The sequence below is a fragment of the Alligator mississippiensis genome, chromosome 11 (assembly GCF_030867095.1).
Source record: "Alligator mississippiensis isolate rAllMis1 chromosome 11, rAllMis1, whole genome shotgun sequence".
Classification (NCBI taxonomy): Eukaryota; Metazoa; Chordata; order Crocodylia; family Alligatoridae; genus Alligator; species Alligator mississippiensis.
In genome coordinates, this window is record NC_081834.1 from 46208562 (window position 1) to 46229877 (window position 21316).

General features: G+C 48.1%; 1 protein-coding gene across 1 annotated transcript; it reads right to left on the bottom strand.

Annotated features, from left to right (window-relative positions):
* Positions 1-3892: 3892 nt before the first annotated feature.
* LOC102565447 (butyrophilin subfamily 1 member A1) lies at positions 3893-20377 on the bottom strand. The gene is made up of 8 exons (XM_059714951.1): positions 20229-20377; positions 19137-19484; positions 16758-17039; positions 13286-13390; positions 11883-11903; positions 10181-10207; positions 8752-8784; positions 3893-4916 (listed from the first exon to the last, which is right to left on the bottom strand). Exons 1-8 carry the CDS (start codon positions 20323-20325, stop codon positions 4399-4401), a joined length of 1431 nt encoding a protein of 476 aa, XP_059570934.1. The 5' UTR covers positions 20326-20377; the 3' UTR covers positions 3893-4398.
* Positions 20378-21316: the final 939 nt, after the last annotated feature.

A 21316-nucleotide genomic window follows, 5' to 3' on the forward strand; every position in this document is an offset into this window, starting at 1 on the left:
GCTGGAGTACTGCATTCAGTTTTGGGCACCGTACTTCAAGAAGGATGTTGATAAACTGAAGAGGGTCCAGAGGAGGGCCACTCATACGGTTAGGGGCTTACAGGTCAAGCCCTATGAGGAGAGACTGAGGGACCTGGACCTCTTCAGCCTCCACAAGAGAAGGCTGGGAGGTGATCTTGTGGCCACCTATGAATCCATTAGGGGGATGCAGCAAGGGATCGGAGATGCTCTGTTCACCAGGGCGCCTCTTGGGGCAACAAGGAACGATGGATGTAGGCTAGAGATCAGGAAAAACTTCTTCGTGGTAAGGGTGGCCAAAACTTGGAATGGGCTTCCAAGGGAGGTGGTGCTCTCCCCTACCTTGGGGGCCTTCAAGAGAAGGCTGGAGAGGCATCTGGCTGGGGTCGTCTGATTCCAGAACTCTTTCCTGCCTAGGCGGGGGTCGAACTCGATGATCTGGTGAGGTCCCTTCTGACCCTAACACCTATGAATCTCTGAACTGTTACTTCTTTCTTTAAGGAGACCCTTTACCACATCAGTGCCAGATAAGTCTGCAGCAGGTTGCAGGCCTAAGGACAGACCCAGAAAGAAGTTCCTGCCCCAAGAAGTCCTGCCTTTATGTCGCCTTGCCCTTTTACAGTCTTGAGCTGTAACCAAGGAAGAGAATGGGGCACCACTTCGAAAATTTGGTGGATCCTGTTGAAACTCACTGTTGCTCCTACCCATCCCCCAGCTGCATCTAGCGAGCCCCGGTTCTGTGGACGACGCGCTGGAACAAGCATCCCAGGCCCTTCTCAGCTTCGCTGCACCTCTGCGAAGATGTGTCCCTGTGGGAACAGTTCTGAGAGCTCTTGCACCCGTTTCCCCACAATTGCATGTACTGGGATCCCATGTACCTTCTCCTTCCCTCTCTCCAGCCCCATATCTCCAGAGGTGGCCATGATATTGTTCACAGAACCAGGGACTTGGTGTTCTCTCCAGATCTGGATTATCTATTTTCCCAATTTTATTTTTGATTCCAATCCTGGATCCAGTCCTTCTGCTGCTACCTGGGAGGTCATGCTGTCAAAGATCTGACCAGGATCATGGATACACCTACCCTGCACAGCCACCTGACCGACCCAGAGCTCTCTTTAAAAGTTCCCAGACCATCAGCACTCAAGCAAAAAGCTCCGCTCACCTTAGCGGCTTCAGCTGCATCCGGCTTCCGAGCTTTGGGAGGCACTGACATCCCCAGCTAACAATACTTGTAGTCTCCCTCAGTTGGCTTTTAAAACCAGGATGAGCATGTGGTACAGTTCACAGTTGTCTCCTGCCCCCTCCCCAACCCAGCACCTACAACATTGGGCAGCAGCAATTGAAACTAAATCGTGTAACCCAGACAAGAAAGAAGTTCTCCAACTCCAAACTCTGACTCTGTTACAAGGGACAGCCCCAAAGCTGTGCTTGGGATCACAGAAGTGTATTATTACACAAATGAGACAGGGGAGGTCCACACACAAAGGGGCACCACGGCTGCGAAGGGTGCACAGGAAAGGGCCCAGGGTGCTGGGGCAGCACCAGGGGTCCCGAGGACAGCGGGGATTGCAATGGAGCTGGTCCCGGGACCCTTTGCTTTTCCGAGTTCCCTATGTGCCCAAACAGGCTGAGCTGCGTCAGGAGAGAGGGGCAACCTTGGTTGTGATTCCCCTTGGGGTCCAGCAGACAAAGCCTTTCAGGACTGCTCTGCCCTGCTGCCCTGGTGGCAGTCTGCCAAGCTCTTGTGGGGGCAGAGGCAGGGGTGAGTCCTGTTCTCTTCACCCACATCTCATGGCACCGTTACTGACGAGACTGGAGTCTAAGGAGATTGAGAACCAGCTGCCCGGGCTGAAAGTGTGTCTGTCTAACCCGAACATCCTTGGCCACCTTCTCGCAGCTGCATCTCCTCCCCCAGTAGGCAGAAGAAGCTCCCTGGTCCTGTTCCTGGAGAAAGCTGGCTTTTGAGAGCCTGATTCCCTTCCCCATGTGCCAGGGGTTGGCAGCACATCCATCAGCGTTGTCCTGGTTATTACAGTGTTAAATGTCCCTGCCTGTCACGTGGGAGACCAGGTTCAGTTCTTCCACAGGGAGGCGCTGCTTCTGCCCACCTGCCAAACCCACCACCGCGCCCTCCCGGTTCCCTCAACCAGCGCTCCCCCGTCGAGAGCATGGGCCTTTCTTTGCAGGCTCTGGCAGGGCAGGCTCTCATGTGCACTGCCCTCCCCTGAACCACTCGTGCTCAGAGCCGCCACTCTTGGTGGCCCCAGGGTGACTGGGACTTCCTGAGCAGTGCGGACCCTGGCTAGGGCTGGAGTAGGGGTTAGGCACCACCCAAAGCCTCCCCTTTAGGTGCAGCTGCTTCCAGAAGTGCTGTCAGATGCCATGGGGGGTGGGAGGGAGGCAGTTCTGGCACAGGGGCTGGGGCTTTCCCAGCACATCTCCCCGGTAGCAGAACTTCTTCCCTCCCCTCAAAGCCTGTCCCAGCTCTAGATATCGATGCAGCCAAAAGGAGACCATTGCCCTAACGCCTGGCAACTCCCTGCCGCCTCGACCCACCCTGCTCGGGGCCTGGTGGAGCAAGTGCTGCAAGGGCTGGTGCACTGCTGCGGGCAGGGCGGTGCAAGCACTTGCGTCTCCAGAGGAATCAGCAGCCGTGGTCCCCATGGGGCACTCAGTGGCTCTTGCTTGGTACCAACACAGGGACAGGCTGGAGGAGCCTGAAAGGGAGGGCCTGAGGCACATCTGGGCCAGCGGGATCTGAGCAAGTAAGTATCCCCTGCCCCTGGAGCTGAGGAGTGGCAGCACTTGAGCCCTGGCTCCTCAGGAGACCCCATGTGCTGCAGGGCTGCCCCGTGGCTGGGTGCAGGCTGCTCACTTCTCCTGGCTCTGCACTGGCCCTGGATACGGGCGTCTGGGGCAGGAGGCAGGTGCCCCCATCTGCATGAGTGCATCTCAGAGATTTTTTCCCAGGGGACCCTTGCTTGGCAGGGACCCCTAGGCCCAGGCCACAAAGGCCCATGTTTCAACGTGCCTATGCCCAAAACAACTGCTCTATTCCCAGTTTAGGCTTGGCCTGAGATCTCATGGTGGCTAGAAGAAATGCTACAAGGACTTACTGAAGGCATACCCGAAGAAAATGGATGGGGACCTGAAGTGTTGGGAGGAGCTGGCTGCCAGCTGACTCCAGCGGTGCTGTACAGTTAACCAATGAAAGCCTGTTTCAAGCTAAATCATTGCCCTCAAAACAGAAAAGAGAGAGCAGAGGAAGGAAAAGTAGAGGAATCGCATCCTGCTTTCCCTGCCAAAAGTCCTACAACTTCAGGAGATGGCTCAAGGATTAGACTCTGAAATCACCTCCAGTCCCATCAGTGAGACATGGCAGGGATCATCCTTGAATCAAGGGATTGCTGACCATGACTCCTCTTACTGCATGGGTCACTTTAACTCTGTATATGAACAATTTCATTCTTTATATAAGTTTTGTCCCCACGGTTACATATCACTAACTTTAGTCCTGTAAGGAGTGTGAGCAGGAGCTTTACTTCACATTTTCTTGATTTTCCACCATCTGACCTTTGGGTTTGTAAATCACCAGGAAGTACATGCTGACAACAGACCGAGTGCAATTGGGCGATAACTGTAGAAAAGCTTTGTATCCATCTGGCTCTCAGGCAGCCCAAAAAGTGATGCCTACAGCACCCCCAAACTGCCACACGAACTTGGCAGGGAAGACAATTGGTTTGGTTCGTGAGGAATCGAATTCCTTGAAGTCAGCGCTTTCGTGACAAGGGAATGAGATGTTAAAATAAAGAAATAAATCTCCAAGCAGAACCTACTTCTATATTTATCAATAATAGGTTTATTGACTGCAATCGTGAGAACAATGAATCACTTGGGGGTGATTTTTAATAATCAGAGTGAGGGGAAAGGGCCAGAATTTGCAGAAATCACGTTTTAAGCAGCTGCAGCGACTCCATCTCCCAGGACTGGAGGCTCTGCACAAGAAGCGCTGCAATGAACTTCAGGGCTGGGTTCAACTGCATTTCCCAACACAACCGGCCCCGGGTTTTGGTGCCTCCTCGTCGCCGCCCCTCCCTCGATGCCCTGCGGCTGCGCCCATGGGTGCTGGACCCCACAGGCCCCTGAGGACCCCTCGGTCATGCAGGAAATGACACACGGGCAGAAACAACCGTCCAGCTCAGCCACGTCCTGCTCGCCGTGGTCGGGGGATGAAGAAACCCAGCCTGCGCGTCCAGGGCCACGGATACGGCACAGCTGATCGTCTGCAGCGAGAGGAGTCCTCCAGGGTCACAGACACGAGCACGACTGAGGCCGGAGGGGACAACGAGCAGGTCCTGTCTTGCACGTTTCCTTTCCATCTCACTGGCACCGTCTGAGCCTGATTTCACCCTCTTCCACGAGGAACCAGGGCCGGATCCTGCCCCCCGCGAACGAGGCCGGCGGGAAGGTGAAGATCGGGGCCCCGGTGTCAGCATCGAGAAACAACACCCGCCCCAATGTGCAGTCCAGATACACCCCCACCCTGCTGGGTGCCCAGTCCACGGACAGGGGCGTGGGATCAGGGGCAGTGAGAGCCACGTAGTGACCCATCCAGCACAGCACAGCCCAGACCCCCTCCTCGGTGCTATATATGATCACTCCCTTCCTCCTCACAGACTCTCTGGCCACCCCCACGGCCCACAACCTCCCCTCCCCCACCTCCACCTCCCACCAGTGTCTCCCGGAGGTGAATCCCTCACGGCCCAGCACACAGCACCAAGTGTCAAATCTCTCAGGATTGTTGGGCAGATCCTGCCATGCGCCTGTCCATCTCACACTTTTCCCATCCTCAGAGACAAGCTCGGGATGAGCCGTGTCTGGATCCAGAGTCACGTCCTCTGTGGGGAAAGGAGATAACAGGAGCGTGAGGAGCAGCGCTCAGCCCGAGGACAGGCTGTGATCAAGGCAGGGGCAGCTTTGGCTGCAGCTGGAGGCGAATCTGGGATTGACCTGAGCAGGAAGGAGCCTGGAGACCTCAGCAAAAGGCAGCGCTGATTCCCCCCTGGCAGGAAGAGACAGGCAGGGACAGACACACGCCAGCTGGGCCAGGGCTGGGACATGGGATTGTTCCCCTCCTGCTCCTGCCGGTCACAGGCAGGGATGAGAGACCCTGGGGGCTCAGGAGAGCCCGGCAGAGGGTGTGAAGGGGAGAGCATGGATACAACTCATCTCCCTCTGCACTGTTCAATGCCTGTCTTCAATCCCACCCTGCTCTACCGTCCCCACGCTCAGACTCTGGGGGCCCTTTCCCGGAGAGACATTCCCACTCCACGGAATCACAGCCAAAGTACTTAAAACTTGGATCCAAATAGTCCACATGTCACAAAGATGAGTTGTGTCCCAGATTTCAAGTGCAGGTCCCATTTCCCAAGTTTCCAGAGCTAACCCAAAAGGAACAGCCTTAGTCATAGCAGATGGCAGGGCGTAAAATATATACACAAATAGAGAAAGCTGAGGGTGAAAGTGGAGAGATAAGGTGTGAGGACGAGTGAACGAGGAAGCCATAAGTGACTTATGCAAAGAGACAGTTAGTTGTGTTAGAAGTCAGGAAGTGCACTTGGTGTCTTAATAAAGAGAGTTGGAGTACTGCTCTGGCTGCAATGGTTCAGGAAATGTCCGGGAGACCAGGATGTTTTTGTAGTATCTTTTATTGGTCTGACTATACAGTTGGAAGAGCTGTTGGACAAAGTTTTGGGCATCAAGTGCCCTTTGTCTGATTAATATGGAAAGATGAAAGATTATATCATGATGGTTGGATGGAAAAGGAAAGCAACCCCAGGAACTACTGAAATAATAGCAGCTCGCCTGCTCTTCCAACTCATCTTAAGAGATTCCTTGGTGGAAAGGGCTCTGATCCATCTGTCTGGGCCTGCAGCAAGTATGATCTAGAGGATTAGTCCCCAACTAGTCCCTACACATCAGAGACTGTTTCAAGAACTGCCGTGTCCCCAATGTGGAAGAATAGAAATAAAAGGAGAGTCACATGCCCTCACATACAGGCCCAATGACTGCGGGGAGAGAAAAGCTGGATGCTTCCATTCCCTCATCACCACTCATCGTGCTGACAAGCAGACTTGGGGGAAGAAAAAGCAGGAGGAAAGGAGGGAAAGCTAGTGGAGCGTGGACAGACTTACAAGGGATGAGATCACAAAGAAAAAGAGAGAGGAGTCCCGGGTAGGAAGGAGACAGGAGAGAGAAAACAAAGGAAGGAAGTAGAGATCAACATAGGACAGGGGAACCAAAAAGTAGCAGTTTAGACACAGTAGTCTTGGTGTATGAATGTGCAGATAGGAGCTCACACGACTCATCCACTCAGTCACCCTGACCAACTAGTCGTTTCCAACGCCCTTTTATCCAGACCAATTCAGCAGGCAGCTTCCTGCTCTCTCCTTAGACTTTCTGGTCAACCTCAAGTCCCTTTTCATTGTTATTCCATCCAAAAATATTCTGATCCTGGCGCCAAGGTATTCAGGCCCTACAGTCATTGCCCCATCATGTTTTCTCACTGAACTGTCTTTCTCCCTAATACCTTAAGCGTTGTGTATATTTTATTTCTCCTTTATTTCCCTAGTTTGTTGCTTGAAATACCCAGATTTTTTTCCCCTCCTTGGTTTAACTTTAATTCTTATTTTCTCCAGTTCCCATTTCTGTATCTTTAGGGCTGTTCTTACAGAGACAGAAAGTTCACTTTGCCCCTTTTTCACAGATCATGACTTTGTCCTGCCTCATCCATAAGAGAGGCAATAAGGGAGGTAGGAACAGCAGTGAATAGTGGTTGAGGTAGAGGAGATCTGGCCTGTTGTGGTGGCTGACTTGTATCCAAACATTTGCTGACCATGTATCCAAACACAGCAGGTAATTGAGGGGAAGGGGGAGATCAGGAGGAAGGGAGGAGGGACTGCTCAGAAACCTCTGCAGGAGGCAGGCAAAGCAGGGTCTGGAGGAGGAGATGCAGTCCCATGCAGATCCAGTACTGTGTCAGGGGCTCCCGCACCCCATGGTGTACTTTGAAAAGCATGAGGATGTGGGAGTCCTGCCCTGAGAAGCGACATCCCCACCCACTGCCATGTGGAGAGAAAACAAGGGCTATATCATATGGGGCATGGACACACATAACACTTAGGGCAGAAACACGTTCTTCGCCCTGGGCAGGTGCTCTGGCAGCTTGAGGGGGCTTGGAGGGCGCAATCCTGATCCCTTCAAGCCTCTGAGGGACCCACCTGATTTTCTCCATGTATAAAGAGGCCTGGGGCACATCACTGTAAATGAGGAAAGCCAGTGTGTGTCCTGGTATGGAGGCACAAGACTCAGGGACTCCTGCGGGCCTCTTGACTTCACTCCAAGATTTGTATGACCCAGGGCTTCCACCCTGCGACCTGTGCTAGGTCTTGCACTGACCCATGCCTCCTTCAGAGGAACAGATCAGTGTGAGTCCCAGTGTAGGGGGCACAGTGGCTGAGTAATCTCCAGTGCCCTAAGCCGTCAGGCATGGACCGTGCTGACCCATGCTGCAGATTCGTTGACTCCTGCAACCTAGTCTCCCTCCACCCCATCCTGAACTGCTTGTGCCTGAAGCATGGGTCAGTGCTGATCTTGACAAGGAGGCTCAGGGCACCAAGGATTCCCTGGCACCTGTGTCACTGCAGGACCTGATGTGAGGCAGTAAGGGACTGGGAACATATAATCTGTTGTCCTGCATCAGACAGGGGCCCAGGGTGGGACAATGGGCAATGTGTGTCACTCAGGAAAGCAGATCAATTTGTAATGTGATATGTCATACTACAGCTGATTCCTTCAGTTTGGCAATGTCTGTTTCTAGGCTTAGACTAGGTGAAATGCATCTTAATGAACTTGAAACAGATGGACATACAATCCTGTTATAGTGGTTTTAAAGCTTTCTGCAGCAGGTTAATTTTGTACCAGGAAAATCAAGTGTTCTTTTGAACCAGTGCACTGTACTTTGGTTCAGCAGATACCAAATGGTCCGTGACATGGGTCTAGTTGGTCTTCCAGGCATCCCACATTGCATTGCTCTCCCCACCACCTCCCCCCAGCCCACTGATGCAACTGGCTACTCTGGTATGTGGCCAGAATCCTATTGGCCATCTTTCCCTGCTCTTTTGTTTGCACTGTTTATTGATTAGCTCCCTTGAACCCATCCGCTGTGAGGCAACCTGGGCTGGGTGCTCACTCTGCCCCAGCCCTGGTTGTCACAGCCACTGCACTTCAGTGCTTAAAGGGTAATTGTCTTACCTTGAATGCTAGTGCGCTGTACATATGGACATCTCTGACAAACAACAGTTGTGAGCCAGTCCCCAATCTGTGACATTATTGTTATGTGTTTCCACACTCAGTAAGAACATAAGAACATAAAAAGTTCCTCCAACAGAGGAAAAAGCCAATGCTATATGAGGAGAGCGCTAAACTCTAGATATATGTGGAGTGATCTATCCCTTATTTATTACCCTCCCTGCCATCCACCAGTACTGCTCTAGAAATGTCAGAGCACACAGCACCACTCATTCTGATCAGCAGATATTAATACATATATTCATCTTAATTAATAATGAATACATAGGATAATCTTAATAGTATTAATCTATTATAGGATCTAAATTGATAGGTCCCCAGTGCTGGGGAGACTTGACTATTGATATCATCTGAACATTGTACCTTTTTCCAGAGGTGGTGCAGTTTGTCCCAGCCCTGAAAGCAACCACAGAATCAGACATGAGAACTCGTTAGAAGAGATGTATAAACAATGCATTATTGAATGCAATATCACATTGGGAAAAAATGGATCTAAAACTTCAGTGTGCCATAATTAATAACCAAGACAAGACACTGTGATGGCTTCTCTATCACAGGACCACACACTTATCCGTCTTTAGTATTTCTTACAACTCTATTGCTGACACAGTTGTTGATACTAAAGAAAACTGAAGCATGACAAGACTATTAATGAAGACCTGCTCCTGCTGCCTTTCATATAATGGAAAATCCCACCTTGAGTTAAATGCAGGAATGGACAGGCCTATGTAGTAATTGTGGCAGGAAGTAAAAGAGTGTTTCCTTCTACTTCCAGGTGATATGACATAAACATTTTGGGGAAGTGTCACATAGGAGGGGATTTGGACTTTCCTCTTCACAGTTGTCAGCTCTATTACCTCTTCCAACCAACCTCTACTTGGGCCAGGCAGGATTTCAAAGACAGGATAGATGGTGCTTCTAGGTGACTAGTTCTTTGCAGGAGCCAAAATCTGAGGATACTTTCAATGTATGAGTGATTTAACACAATCTTATTATGTACCCAACTCCTGGAGAGCCACATAGCAGAGATATTTTAGACCCATTCGGGACAAGGCTCTAGGGCTAGAACATGGGGCCCTATCCCTTCCTGGGCAGCTGCAGCCACCTCACCGAGCCAGACACAGCTAGTTTGCTCTTTCTCTCCTGGCCCCACATCTCTGTCTCTCCTGACTGATCAGAGGCCAGCTTCAGGAGGAGTACCAAGGCAACCTGGGGTAAAGCATGAATGGTGCTATGATGTTTAAAGCACCCAGATCTCTGGTTTCCTGAACAAGTGTCCTAAGAAGGCAAATGTAGGAGCTAAAATACAAGGGTGCTGCCCCATCTTGTGCAGTTTGATGCCTGCTAGTTACATATTCCTGGCCATCTCTCACTTCCAAGGTTTAAACACCAATACACATCCAGAAGGGAAACACGTATGTAGCAGTGCACCTCCCTGGCCAATGCACAGCCTGCTGCACATGCTTAGATGACACAGGTATAATTACATGTCCAGGCTTCCAGGGGATACAGTATTTCTACCTATACAAAAGAGGAATTGGCACTTACATGGTTAAAACTTGACATTTACACTCACAGTTGGAAACAGAAAGTGCTGTTTGGAGGGGCGGGGGACAGGACTTTTAGATTTCTTCAGAAAAAATCTGGCCATAGGAGATTTTGAATTCTTTGACCTTAGTTAAAAGCACTTCTTGCCATAAACTATTAGTGAGCCTAAGAATTTGACCAGACAGGAAAAAGGGGAATTGAAATAACAGGAAGAGACCATTGATTCACTATGAACTTTCATTACCTGGACAGATCACAGCTCTTTTCCACCCTGAAACAAAGAGAAATAGTGGTGAGAATTTATCTGAACAAATGCAGCTGTAAAAGCATTCTTAGATGAGGAGCATCTGGCCCAAGCAAAAGCCAGGAAAGAGCAGAGTGATGCTGGGGCAACATGTGGGAGGACTAACTGGGACACTGTCCTTTCATGTCAGTAAAGCCATACAGACGTCAGCCATCAAAGTGATGTCAAATCTCTAGGTGCTGCTTGGCCACTCTCTAAATTGCAGGGACCAGGGAGCCTCAGTGTCCAAAGACACCACTGACTTGGACCTGCTGTACCATTTCCTGGGGCAGGGCCTGGCTCCAGAGATACTCCTCTTATTGCCATTTAGGCCAGATCGCCATTAATCATTCTCTGACCTGACTGAAGACTCTCTTGTAAGTATAGAATACAGCTGTCTATTTTCTCCACGGCTAAGGGTACTTTGTATACATGAGGCATACATTTAAGTCCCCTTAATGATTTGCAGATGACACTAAGATGTGGGGAGAAGTGGGCACTCTAGAAGAGAGGGTCAGGTTACAACTAGATCTGGACAGGTTACTGGGGTGGGCAGATGAGCATAGGATGGGTTTCAATACTGACAAGTGCAGGGTACTACACCTAGGGAGGAAGAACCAGAAGCAGACCTACAGGCTGGGGAACTCCCTTCATATCAGTCCAGAGGCAGAAAAGGATCTTGGTGTCATTATTGATGCCAAATTGAACATGGGCCACCAATGTGGGGACACAGTCAGGAAGGCTAACTGCAGCTTGTCATGCATCCACAGATGCATCAATAGCAGGACCAAGGAGGTGATCCTCCCCATCTATGCAACACTGGCCAGGCTGCAGTTGGAGTACTGCATCCAGTTCTGGGCACTGCACTTCAGGAGTGATGTGGACAGCATGGAGAGGGTCCAGAGGAGGGCCACTCGCATGATCCAGGGACAACAGGGCAGGCCCTACGAGGAGAGGCTATGGGACCTGAACCTGTTCAGCCTCCACAAGAGAAGGCTGAGATGGGATCTATTGCCCATCTATAAACTTGACAAGGGGGACCAGCAGGCAATAGGAGAGTCCCTGTTCCACCAAGCACTACCAGGAGTAACGAGGAATAATGGCCATAATTTGACTGATAGTAGATTCAGGCTAGACATTGGGAGGCACTACTTCACAGTCAGGGCGGCTAGGATCTGGAACCAACTTCCAAGGAAAGTGGTGCTGGCTCCTACCCTGGGGGTCTTTAAGAGGAGGCTACATAATCACCTAGCTGGGGTCATTTGACCTCAATACTCTTTCCTGCCCGTGGCCAGGGGTTGGACTTCATGATCTGCTCAGGTCCCTTCCGACCCTACAAACTATGAAACAATTCCCAACCACATTGTGATGCCATCTTATGCCATTGTTCAAAATAATTAATAGCTGCATCTCCGGTTACATTAATGTTCCAAGTTCACTCCATGAACTACTGCAACAGCGGCAGTGCTCTGGGCTAATAACAATGACAAAGGCCAGGAAGGAGTGCCTGAGGGCTGTGAGCAAAGCATTCCCAACTAAGGACATCTTAGTGTCGCTGTCAGTTTTCTATTCTTTCCAGCATGGAGGGAAGGAATCTAACTGCTAGGTCTAGCTATATTTAATACCATGGAAAAAGCTGTGTTGGACACAGAAAAACACTTACCAAGTTCTCGTTGAAGGTTTCCTAGATTGAAAGAAAAAAAAAGATACATTGATTAAGTGCTTCACTACAACCCCATCAGTTTAAGCCTGGTACTTTGTGTTCCGTGAAACAACCTCCCTGTGGTGTTTATCTGCATATTGCCAGTAGTATCCAGGGTCCAGTTGCTGAGAGCTGTGTCCCTTTTCTGCCTATCCTTCTTGGAGTGCATGGGCTAGAGAAGTGGGAAACTCTTTTGTGCTTACTTTGATTGTGCTAATTTGCTTTTATCTGCTTTTTAAGAATTTGAATATATGGGACCGGGTGAATCAAGTCTGTGTGCACGTTCACTGCCTCCTAAAATTGTGACATTTATAAGAGTAGCTGTGTAGGGAGATGTTCTGGTGATACACAAATCCCTCTAGTGGTTTCAGGATGGGATCTAGTACCTGCTTGTTTCTAAACAATGGACATCTTTGTAGTGCTAGTAGGTCAGGTAAAAGCCTGTACGTGCTAGAGTCTAAAGACATGAGATTCTTGAGTTTGCTCAAAGTCTAGAAAAGCTCATTTGCTTCTGAAACCAGGTGAGAGCAGTGGAAAAGTAGCCCCCACCTACCCCAGTGGCGCTGAGCAGCTGTTTACTTACATAGATTACTTGGGGCATGGCATTAGATATTCTGTAGTGTTTAATTACCCATATGTGTGTAGAGATGTGTGTCAAAAGGCATATACCTATTTCAAGGACATGAAATTATTGAAATTTTAACAGAATAAGAGCTCCACTTTTCCTTAATGGTATGTACAGACATTTGTAAAAGTTGGGGGCAGTTAGAGTTACAAATGGCCACCTGATCTAAAGTAAGTTCAGATGGGTAGGGTAGTGGTGGGGTTTGGGGGATTGGCGGGGCAGGCAGTGTCCACAGGGTGGCTGGGGGGAGTAGGCAGGGTGTGTAGTCAGCTGTCTGGGAGATTGGGAAGGGAAGCAGGACCCACGGAAAACATAAGAGGAGGAAGACAGTGTCCACAGTGGGTGATATGGGAGATCAAGGAGTTAGTGAACTGTGCGCAGGGGATCACAGCGATTGTGGAGGCATTCAGCGTCCACGGGAAGGGGTTTGGAGGGGTCTGAGAGGGTTTGGTGGAGTCAGGGGGGCTAGCAGTGTGCTTCAGGAGGCATGGGGTGTTGGAGGGCTGTGTGCCTCCCCCCTACTTAGGACCAGGGGCTATTTTTAGCCCCTGATTCCCCCTATACCCACACAAGCAACACCCCCTGGCAATTGCACTTTGCTGTGCTGGAGGTTTGGTGCGTGGCACAGTGCCTACCTGCCTCCCTTTGGCTGGCTGCCGTAAAATCTTATTCATACACTCTTTGATTTATTAGGATAAAATTATTCACTAACTACACTATATATCCCCCCTGTATTTACCTTTCATGCTGAAGAGATACACATTCAGGATTATGAAACTTAGCACAACCACCAGGATCACACTCAGGGCCACCATCCAGGGATTCACACTTGGAAAAAAGAGAGCTGGAAAACAAGAAGCCCAGGGCTTGCTTTAGTTTGCTATTGGTGAAAAAAAATCTAATGTATTTATTCCAAGGTCATCCATTAATAGTTCCTCTCAGGAGTTGACTGAGATATGAATGACAGCAGCAACTCCTAGCAGGATGCAAAAAATCAGCAATATGTACTGACTTGCAACAGTGATTTATCATGACTAAACAGGAAATATGCTATCTCACCTTTACATGGCTAAGTGGAAATTATGTAGCCATATAACTGCAATATTTGGCAATTATGCAGCATTTGGATTCTTGTTCGATCTGTAATAGCAGAGGATGGATCTTTATGTGAACCTGCTAGACACTAAATCCAGAAATACTTTAAATCCTCCTCCATGTTCTTCATCATGAAATAACTGCTAGCTGTAGGTTGGGTTGTTTTTGAGAGTAAACCTTTGGGATCTACGTGGAATTACATACATGCTCCAGTATCTTCACAGCCACAGTACGGGGTACTGAGCGTGCTCAGATGGAAGGTCTAGGGCAAGAACTATTATGTATCTAAACAGTGCATAAAAGCCCCAAAAAATCACACTTACAGAACTACATGCTAAAGGGTCCTCCATTCAGAAAAGCCAGGGCAGACCGTAATCGGGGTTGGGGGGTGGGGGGGGTTGGACCTGAAGTGGGGAGGAGGGGTGGAGGAGGGGTAGGCCTGAAGGGAGGGGAAGGGGGCAGGGTTGGACCTGAAGTGGGGAGGGAGGGGTAGGAAACGGGGTTGGGCTTGGAGTGGAGAAGAGGGGGCGAGGGTGGACCCAAACCAGGGGGGAAGAGGGTAGAGTTGGACCTGAACTGGGAAGCGGTGTAGGACCCTTAGTAGCGGGGGACGGAGAGGGGAGCAGTGTCAGACCCGAACCAGGGTGGAGCGGGGGAGCGTGGTACTACACAAAGTGGGGTGGGCAGTGTCAGGCCCAAACGGGGGTTTCGGGGGGGCAGGGGCAGAACTGACGTGGGGCAGAGTAGAATCCAAACGGGGGAGGGGGGAAGCGGGGTCAGACCCGAAGAATGGCGGGGGGGTGGTGATTGGGTCCGAACGGGGGGTGGAGTAGGAGCCTTAGTGGAGGGGAAAGGAGGGGGGAGTGGGTTTGGACAAGAACTGGTGGGAAGCGGGGGCAGGGGTGAACCCAAAGGCAGGCGGGGTCGGACCTGAACCTTGGGGTCAAGTTCAGACCCAAAACAGCTAGGAGGGTGGAGATGAGGGGTCGAACCCAAACAGAGGAACGGGGACATGCAGAGTTGGACCTGAAGCAGGGGGCAAGCAGGGTCAGCCCCAAAGCAGGGGTTTGGGGGGAAGCGGTTTGGACCCAAAAGGGAGAGTGGGGGCGGCAGTGTCGGAGCAGTACTGGGGGGCCGGGTTAGTCCTGAAGGGGGGAGGTGGGGAGTGGGGTTGGACTCGAAGCACTGTGGGGGAGGGTGGCATCAGACCCAAATTGGGGGGAGCGGGATCAAATCCGAACCAGGGTGGCTGGGTCAGTCCCAAAGCGACAGGGGGATCAAGGGGGGAGTATGGTCGGACCCAAAGCAGGCGGGGGGCAGGGTCAGACCCAAAGTGGGGGGAGGCAGGGACGCCGGGCTCTGTCCCCGTCAGCCCCACCATCATTCTTGACGGGCAGTTTGCTAGTACCATTATAAGCACTTATAAACATCGCCACATCTATGCTATGGGCAAGGTGCTACAATTGTTGTGTGTATTGTACAATCATAGGTCATCTTTACACGTGGGTGTAGTGGGTGCAGGGGGCGGGGGTGTTTAATTCGAGTGTCTCCCAAGGTCTTAAGTACTCAGTGTCCCGTGCTTCAAAATGGTGGTGGTGACGGTTAACTAAAGCTTGTTGGGCGAGCATTAATTAAAGAGCCCTCACCACCATTTTGAAACTCGGGGACACTGAATACATGTGACACGGAGGCTGCGAGAGCATCCTAATTAGAACATTTCAGCAGACTCAGTTAATTGACTCGGCTCTGATGCACTCTAATTAGAAAGCTTAGGAGCAGGTTTGGGCACGTGCACAGGTGTGCACAGAAAGGCAGGGCTGGAAGGGACCTCGAGAGGTTTTCTAGTCCAGCCCCCGGCCTGAGGTAGCATCTTCTCTATCCACACTGTACGATACAAACCCATTGTCTGGTCTGTTAAAAAATACTATAGTCAACCCTGACACAACTAGAAGGTGAAAAGCCCTGAACCGCCACAGATAAAACAGGCGTGGGGGGTGGCACAGCACTCAATGCCTTTTGGTTTGAGGATTGTTATATTGTGCTTGAGAGACTCAAGGAAGAGGGCCATGCTCCCCTGCTACAGATGAAGAGAAATCCTCCACAGTCCATACTAAATAACCAAGGTGTAAAAATCCTTCCTGACTCCCAAAAGTCAAGTAGTCTCACCTTCGGCAAGACCGCAGGATATTTGGGGCCAAAGCCCCAGCAGGACACTGGCACAGGCCAGGCAAATCCCCAGCCCCGGCTGCAGGCAACTCCCAGAGGATCTGAGGAAGGGAAAATAACCCTGACACGTAGCAGCAGCAAAAGGAAAATATCTCTATTTATGACCTGAATCAGTGAACTCTCTGAAGGCTCCTATACATGTGCAGAGAGCCTGCTCCAACATGCAGTAATTACAGTGCATTGGAGAAGACTGAATTAATAAAGACTGCCGGAGTATGGAAATAACCAGGCTCCAGCAGCCTCCAGCATCACATGTATCAGTGTTTCTGTGCTGAAAAATGGCAGCAGGGGGCTTGAAATTAAATCTCAAAACTGAGCTAATTAACCCCGCCCCCCCCCTCCCCCCCCACATGCACACACTCCACAGCCTCCTGGAGCACATCTGTAAATGCCCAGAGCACATAGGGAAGGGCAGAATGCTTCAGGAGCACAACTGCTATGGAAACGGCCTTTAAAACAACACCTTCCCCACTTAACAACCCTTAAAAGAGGAGCTGCAACACATAACTTAGTTATATTTACATGATAAATAATGAACAATGTTGCAGTACAGTGAAAAGCCTTTAAGAATTCACAAATAACTCAATACTGGTAGACAGATGCTACCAAAGTGCCCAGGAAATACCCACTAAAAATTCACGTAGGCAAGCCTGAGAGCACAGAAGCATCCTGCATGGATATTTTGACTGACTGTGTCTGTCAGTTCCTTTAAGGTGAAATTTTGATAAGTTAGAGTGAGATAAAATCTGGATTGTGATAAACTGCAAATATACAGTTCAATGGATCTCTATTATGACCCTGTGGAAATGCTAGCTGTGTGTGTGTTTGCTTCATGTTTCACTTGGTTTCCAGCGAAGGTGGGTCACTGAAGGCCTTGGATGGCAACTGACCTGATATATAAATTGCTGATTCCTTCTCTCGGTTGAGGAGGCTGTTCCTGACCCAACAGGACAAGTTCTGGTTTGAATGTCTCTTTATGACAACAGAAATTTCTGTTTCAAACAGGCCATTTGCCTTTGGGGATTTTATTTCAGAAAGCGATGGTATTTGATGCCCCTGGGCATTTCTCCACAGCACCTGGGGCTCTGGGTACCACTCAGCTGATCGACATGTCACGCGGATCCCTCCAGGCTGGTAATCCTCCACAGAGATGATAGGATTAGAGCCTACAGCTAAAAAGGAAAGAAATTATAGTTCTTAAATCAATGAGTCAATTTTGCAAAGGCTTGTGGAAATCTTATTCCTGCTTTCAAGAATTCCTAGATATTGCAGAGCAGGGTAGAAATGCTTTTAACAACTATAGAGCCTAGATATTCCTGGATGTGACAGCTGAGAAATTTCATAATCAAATAGTCACTGAACCAATGAGAAATTATTGTAATTCAGATTTTATTTTGGTAGGTAATGCGGGCATTATAAAAGACTGTAGGCTTCAGACATGTAGGCTGTAGGCTTCAGGGACTGAAACACCACAATACAAAGTGCAGACTCTGGACCTAGCACAAGCCTAACTCATTAAGTTTGCATGCTAGCCATAAGCAAAGTGTAGCTACTTGAAATCCTACTACATGACAGTGTGTTTTTATTGACAGAATACAGTAAGGCAGACATGAATAATCATTGTTTGCCAATAAAGATAATTTTCTGCAGAGCTACAAAGTATGGCTATAGCAAAAGTCCCAAAAGCCTGTTTCTGAGTAAGCAAAGGAAAGAAAGCAAATGGCATGTCCAGCTGAAGCAGATCAGATTAAAAGAATTGCAGGGGCTTAACGAAGGTAATCCAAATATATTATATTATCTCTTTATCTTATAGTAATGATTAATTAAATTAAATTTATTGTTTTATAATAGATATTTATGTTCAAGCCTCTTAGATTTAAAAACAAAGCACACTCGTCAGTGAAAACTCTAAATTAAGTGAAAGGAAGGGGAGAAGAAATCCTTCCTTCCCAGAAGTGTACATTTCATAGGAACATAAATCCCAACCAGTTGACGTCATTCAAGTCCACAACAGAGCTGGTTCGGTTCACCTTCAAAAGTTTCCATGAAACATTGACATTTGAACACAGGCAATCAGAGAACAGTTAGTAGATTATTAGAAGAAGCCAGCTATAAAGTTAGGGTAAAGGCTGGAGGGAAAAGGGGAGAGGGTCACCCCCCATGACTGCGTGGTGGTAGTTAATGGGATTGTAGGTGCATCTTAATTCCACATCTAAACTTGTAAAAGAGGTCCTGATCACAGGGCAAAGTCTTGTCTCTCTAGAGGCCAAACAGTTACAAGGGTTTGCTAAGAAAGGCTGGTTGTAGAAAATAATCCTGGGAACTGACTGACTACAGATTCACAGATTTCAAATTAAATGAAAAAAGAAGCAAATTAGGACGGTGTCTGAGGTATGGGATTTTGAAAGAGAAAGGTTTATCTTAGGAGAACAGCTGGGCTTTTTCAGTCTAGCAAAACTGAGGGAGAAAGGGATATGTTTGCTATCTGTAACTATATTGAGGAGTAAATATGATGAGGAAAAAAGCAGTATTTAGTAGGGCTGTGCGAAATGGCACTGTTCCATTTCACCGTGAGTTTTGACGGTTCGAGGGAACAGCGTTCCTTTTCGAGTTTCATTTCGATTCGAAAGAGCTGTTCTTGTCCGTTCCATTGAAACAGAAAGGCTGTTCGATGTTTTGCTGGGGACGGGAAGTCAGCTCAGCTGGGTTGACTCCTGCCCTGGCGCAATCTACAGCCAGGGATGGGAAGTCAGCCCAGTTGGACTGACTTCCCATCCCGAGCACTATGTTTGAAATGTTTCAACTTTTGAAACGTTTCAACTACCCTCTTTTTGTTTCGAGGCTATTTTGACAGCCTTTGTTTGGTTCAGTTTTGTTATTTGGACCTCGAAATGAGTTGAAACAGTGTCAAAACAAAACAGCCAGCAAAATGTCACGTAGCCCTACTATTAAGGCTAAAAGACAATGTTGGTTCAAGAAAAAATGGATATAACTTGGATGTGAATAAATTTAGGCTGGAAATTAGAGGGTTGTAAGCACTGAGAAATCAAGAGCAAAGAAAAACTAACTGCTTTGGAGATGTTGCTTCAAATTATTAAAATACTGACAAAAATTGAAATAAGTTTCTGAAATGTGAAAAAGGCTGGATAAAATTGAAATACGGTGACTAACTGTAAAATAATTCATTCACAGGTTCCATGAAGTTGGCATATTTTGAAAGAGAAAAAATCTGAAAACCATGCAGAGATAAAGTGACGTAAGCCACTGACCTGCTACCTTCAGTCCCATTACAGCTTCTTCGTCAGCAATGCCATCATTAACAAAGCAGGTGTATTGCCCTTCATCTGAAGGCCTGATATTGAGAATCCTCAAGGAAACATTTCCATGTGTGAGGCCATCTTTCCAAAACGCTGTCCTTGTCCTGTATTCTGGCATCTCTCCTCCAAACTGATCTCTCCCATCGCGGTACAGATGAACATAATTTGTGAACTCAGACCGGAACCACCTCACTTCCATGTTCTCAGCGCTCATGTTGGGGGACAGGTGGCATGGCAGTACGATCTCTTCCCCCACAATGGCAGTGACTGGCTGATCAGGTCCAACAACTGTAAACAGGGCTGTAAAATGTACCCAAAACACCCCAGAATAAGCTCAGAAGTAAAAAGACTTAAAAACCCAAGGTACTCAACATGAGATGGATACCCACCTGGCAGAGTTTCAGCCTGGACTGGGAAAAGGACAAATAACTGAAAACACAGGCTTAAAATAGAAAGGGCTGAGCAACTCAAACTGCAACTGACTGCCCAAGCTAAGATATTCAGTGTCTGGGGAAGGACAGAATATCCTGAATAAGTACAACATATGCATTTCTTGCAATAGAAATGTCAACATTTTTCACAGGACATTTTCTGAACACCATAAAATGTATTGGTGCCTTGATGTTTTAATCACATTTTTGGATTAGATACAAATATCAAATCATTGAAATGTCATGTAAAAGAGAATTTTCCCCCTCAATATTGGTTTTGAAAAGCCAGTGGAAAGTAGAGAAGGAGGATGTTAGGAAACTGTGGGAACGAGGAACATAGAAGCACACAGAAATATGGAAATATGATCAGGCGATAGATAAAGAGCTATTCTTCTGTATGCTTGGGGAGAAAGAGGAAAACTTTTAATTTTAGATGTATTTATTTTTTTCTTCCCACACAATGATGTTAATACAATCTGGAATTTCTCACAGTTTCTTTTCCATTTGTCAGGAAAGACTAGAATTGGGACAATGTGTCAATAAAAAACTAAATAAACCTTTCAGCAGCAGCAGAGGTCACTTTAATATGGAGCAGATACCTACAGATACCTACCTGATTCCACCTTGCAAATATGAAAAGTAATGAAGAATGTGAGAAAACCAGGCAGCGATGTGGAGACTCTAGAGATTTGGCACAATGAGGAAGGCATCTTCTTCTAGGAAACTTGATCCAAAAGCAGAAGGGGACGGCAGGAAAGAATTCACCTGCAGAACATAGAGCGCCGGTTATCACCTTTGTGTATTGGATTAAATAGCAGGAAGAGTGTACATAGTTCAAGTATACAAGGGGAACAACCTTGGCTTGAATAAACTTATGGAAGTGTAGACTTGAAGCAGTTTCTGAAACTGAAATTCCACAGAAATTTGGCAACTGAAACAGAAATTCCAGGGTTATCCCACATAACTCCCTCCCTCTTGTCCCCTAAATGAAAAATCATGTGCTGTGGCAGGTGATGATAAAGAGCTTTCATTACATTTGGACCATATTAAATGAATGAGATCTAGAATCATAATACTGTGCACTGTTAAAAAAGAAACCATGCGGTCCAGATACATTTATGTGCCAATATAGCTGTTTAAGGCAACATGAGATTTGTCCTCTTCAAGATCTTCAGGGTATTGCATAGATGGTTGTGGCAAAAGTGGGGAGTGTCGATCCGTACTGCGTAATGAGCTGTATGCTCTGCAGTGTGGAGATGGTGTTTTGGCACGTCTGAGAGTGTCCAACAGTTTCACAATCCTGCACTATTTTCAACAGGCCAAGAAGCCTAAAGGAGTTTCACTTGCAGACAATGATGTAATTATCCCAGGGTCCTAGTGTTAGACCGTCTGGTGGGATAACTGATGGAAAACAAGGACTCATCAGAAAAAGCTGCTGAGATATTTGGTTACTCAGTTTGGCCCTGGAAAGGGAAGTTGTGGTTTTGACAAAATGGAACGAGTGGAAATTAATACAGAACAAGAGTATAAATTCAAAGTGTTCCTGATAATTTCCGCTGTGGATAGTCTTACTTCAGAAGAAGTGGTTTGACATGGAGAGTTAATTGGGAATAGTTATTCTGGAATTACTCCCCCTGAACAGAAGGCCTAAACTGAGTGTTTTAACTTCCAGACAATCAAAAGGGAAACCCATTTGATAGG

Excerpts from the sequence above, each read along its gene's own strand:
- LOC102565447 (XM_059714951.1), bottom strand. The coding sequence starts at position 20,325 with ATGCCTTCCTCATTGTGCCAAATCTCTAGAGTCTCCACATCGCTGCCT. Across the intron at positions 19,485-20,228 it reads TATTTGCAAGGTGGAATCAG|CCCTGTTTACAGTTGTTGGA; the intron begins GTAGGTATCTGT and ends TACATTTTACAG. Across the intron at positions 13,391-16,757 it reads ATCAGCAATTTATATATCAG|CTCTCTTTTTTCCAAGTGTG; the intron begins GTCAGTTGCCAT and ends CTTGTTTTCCAG.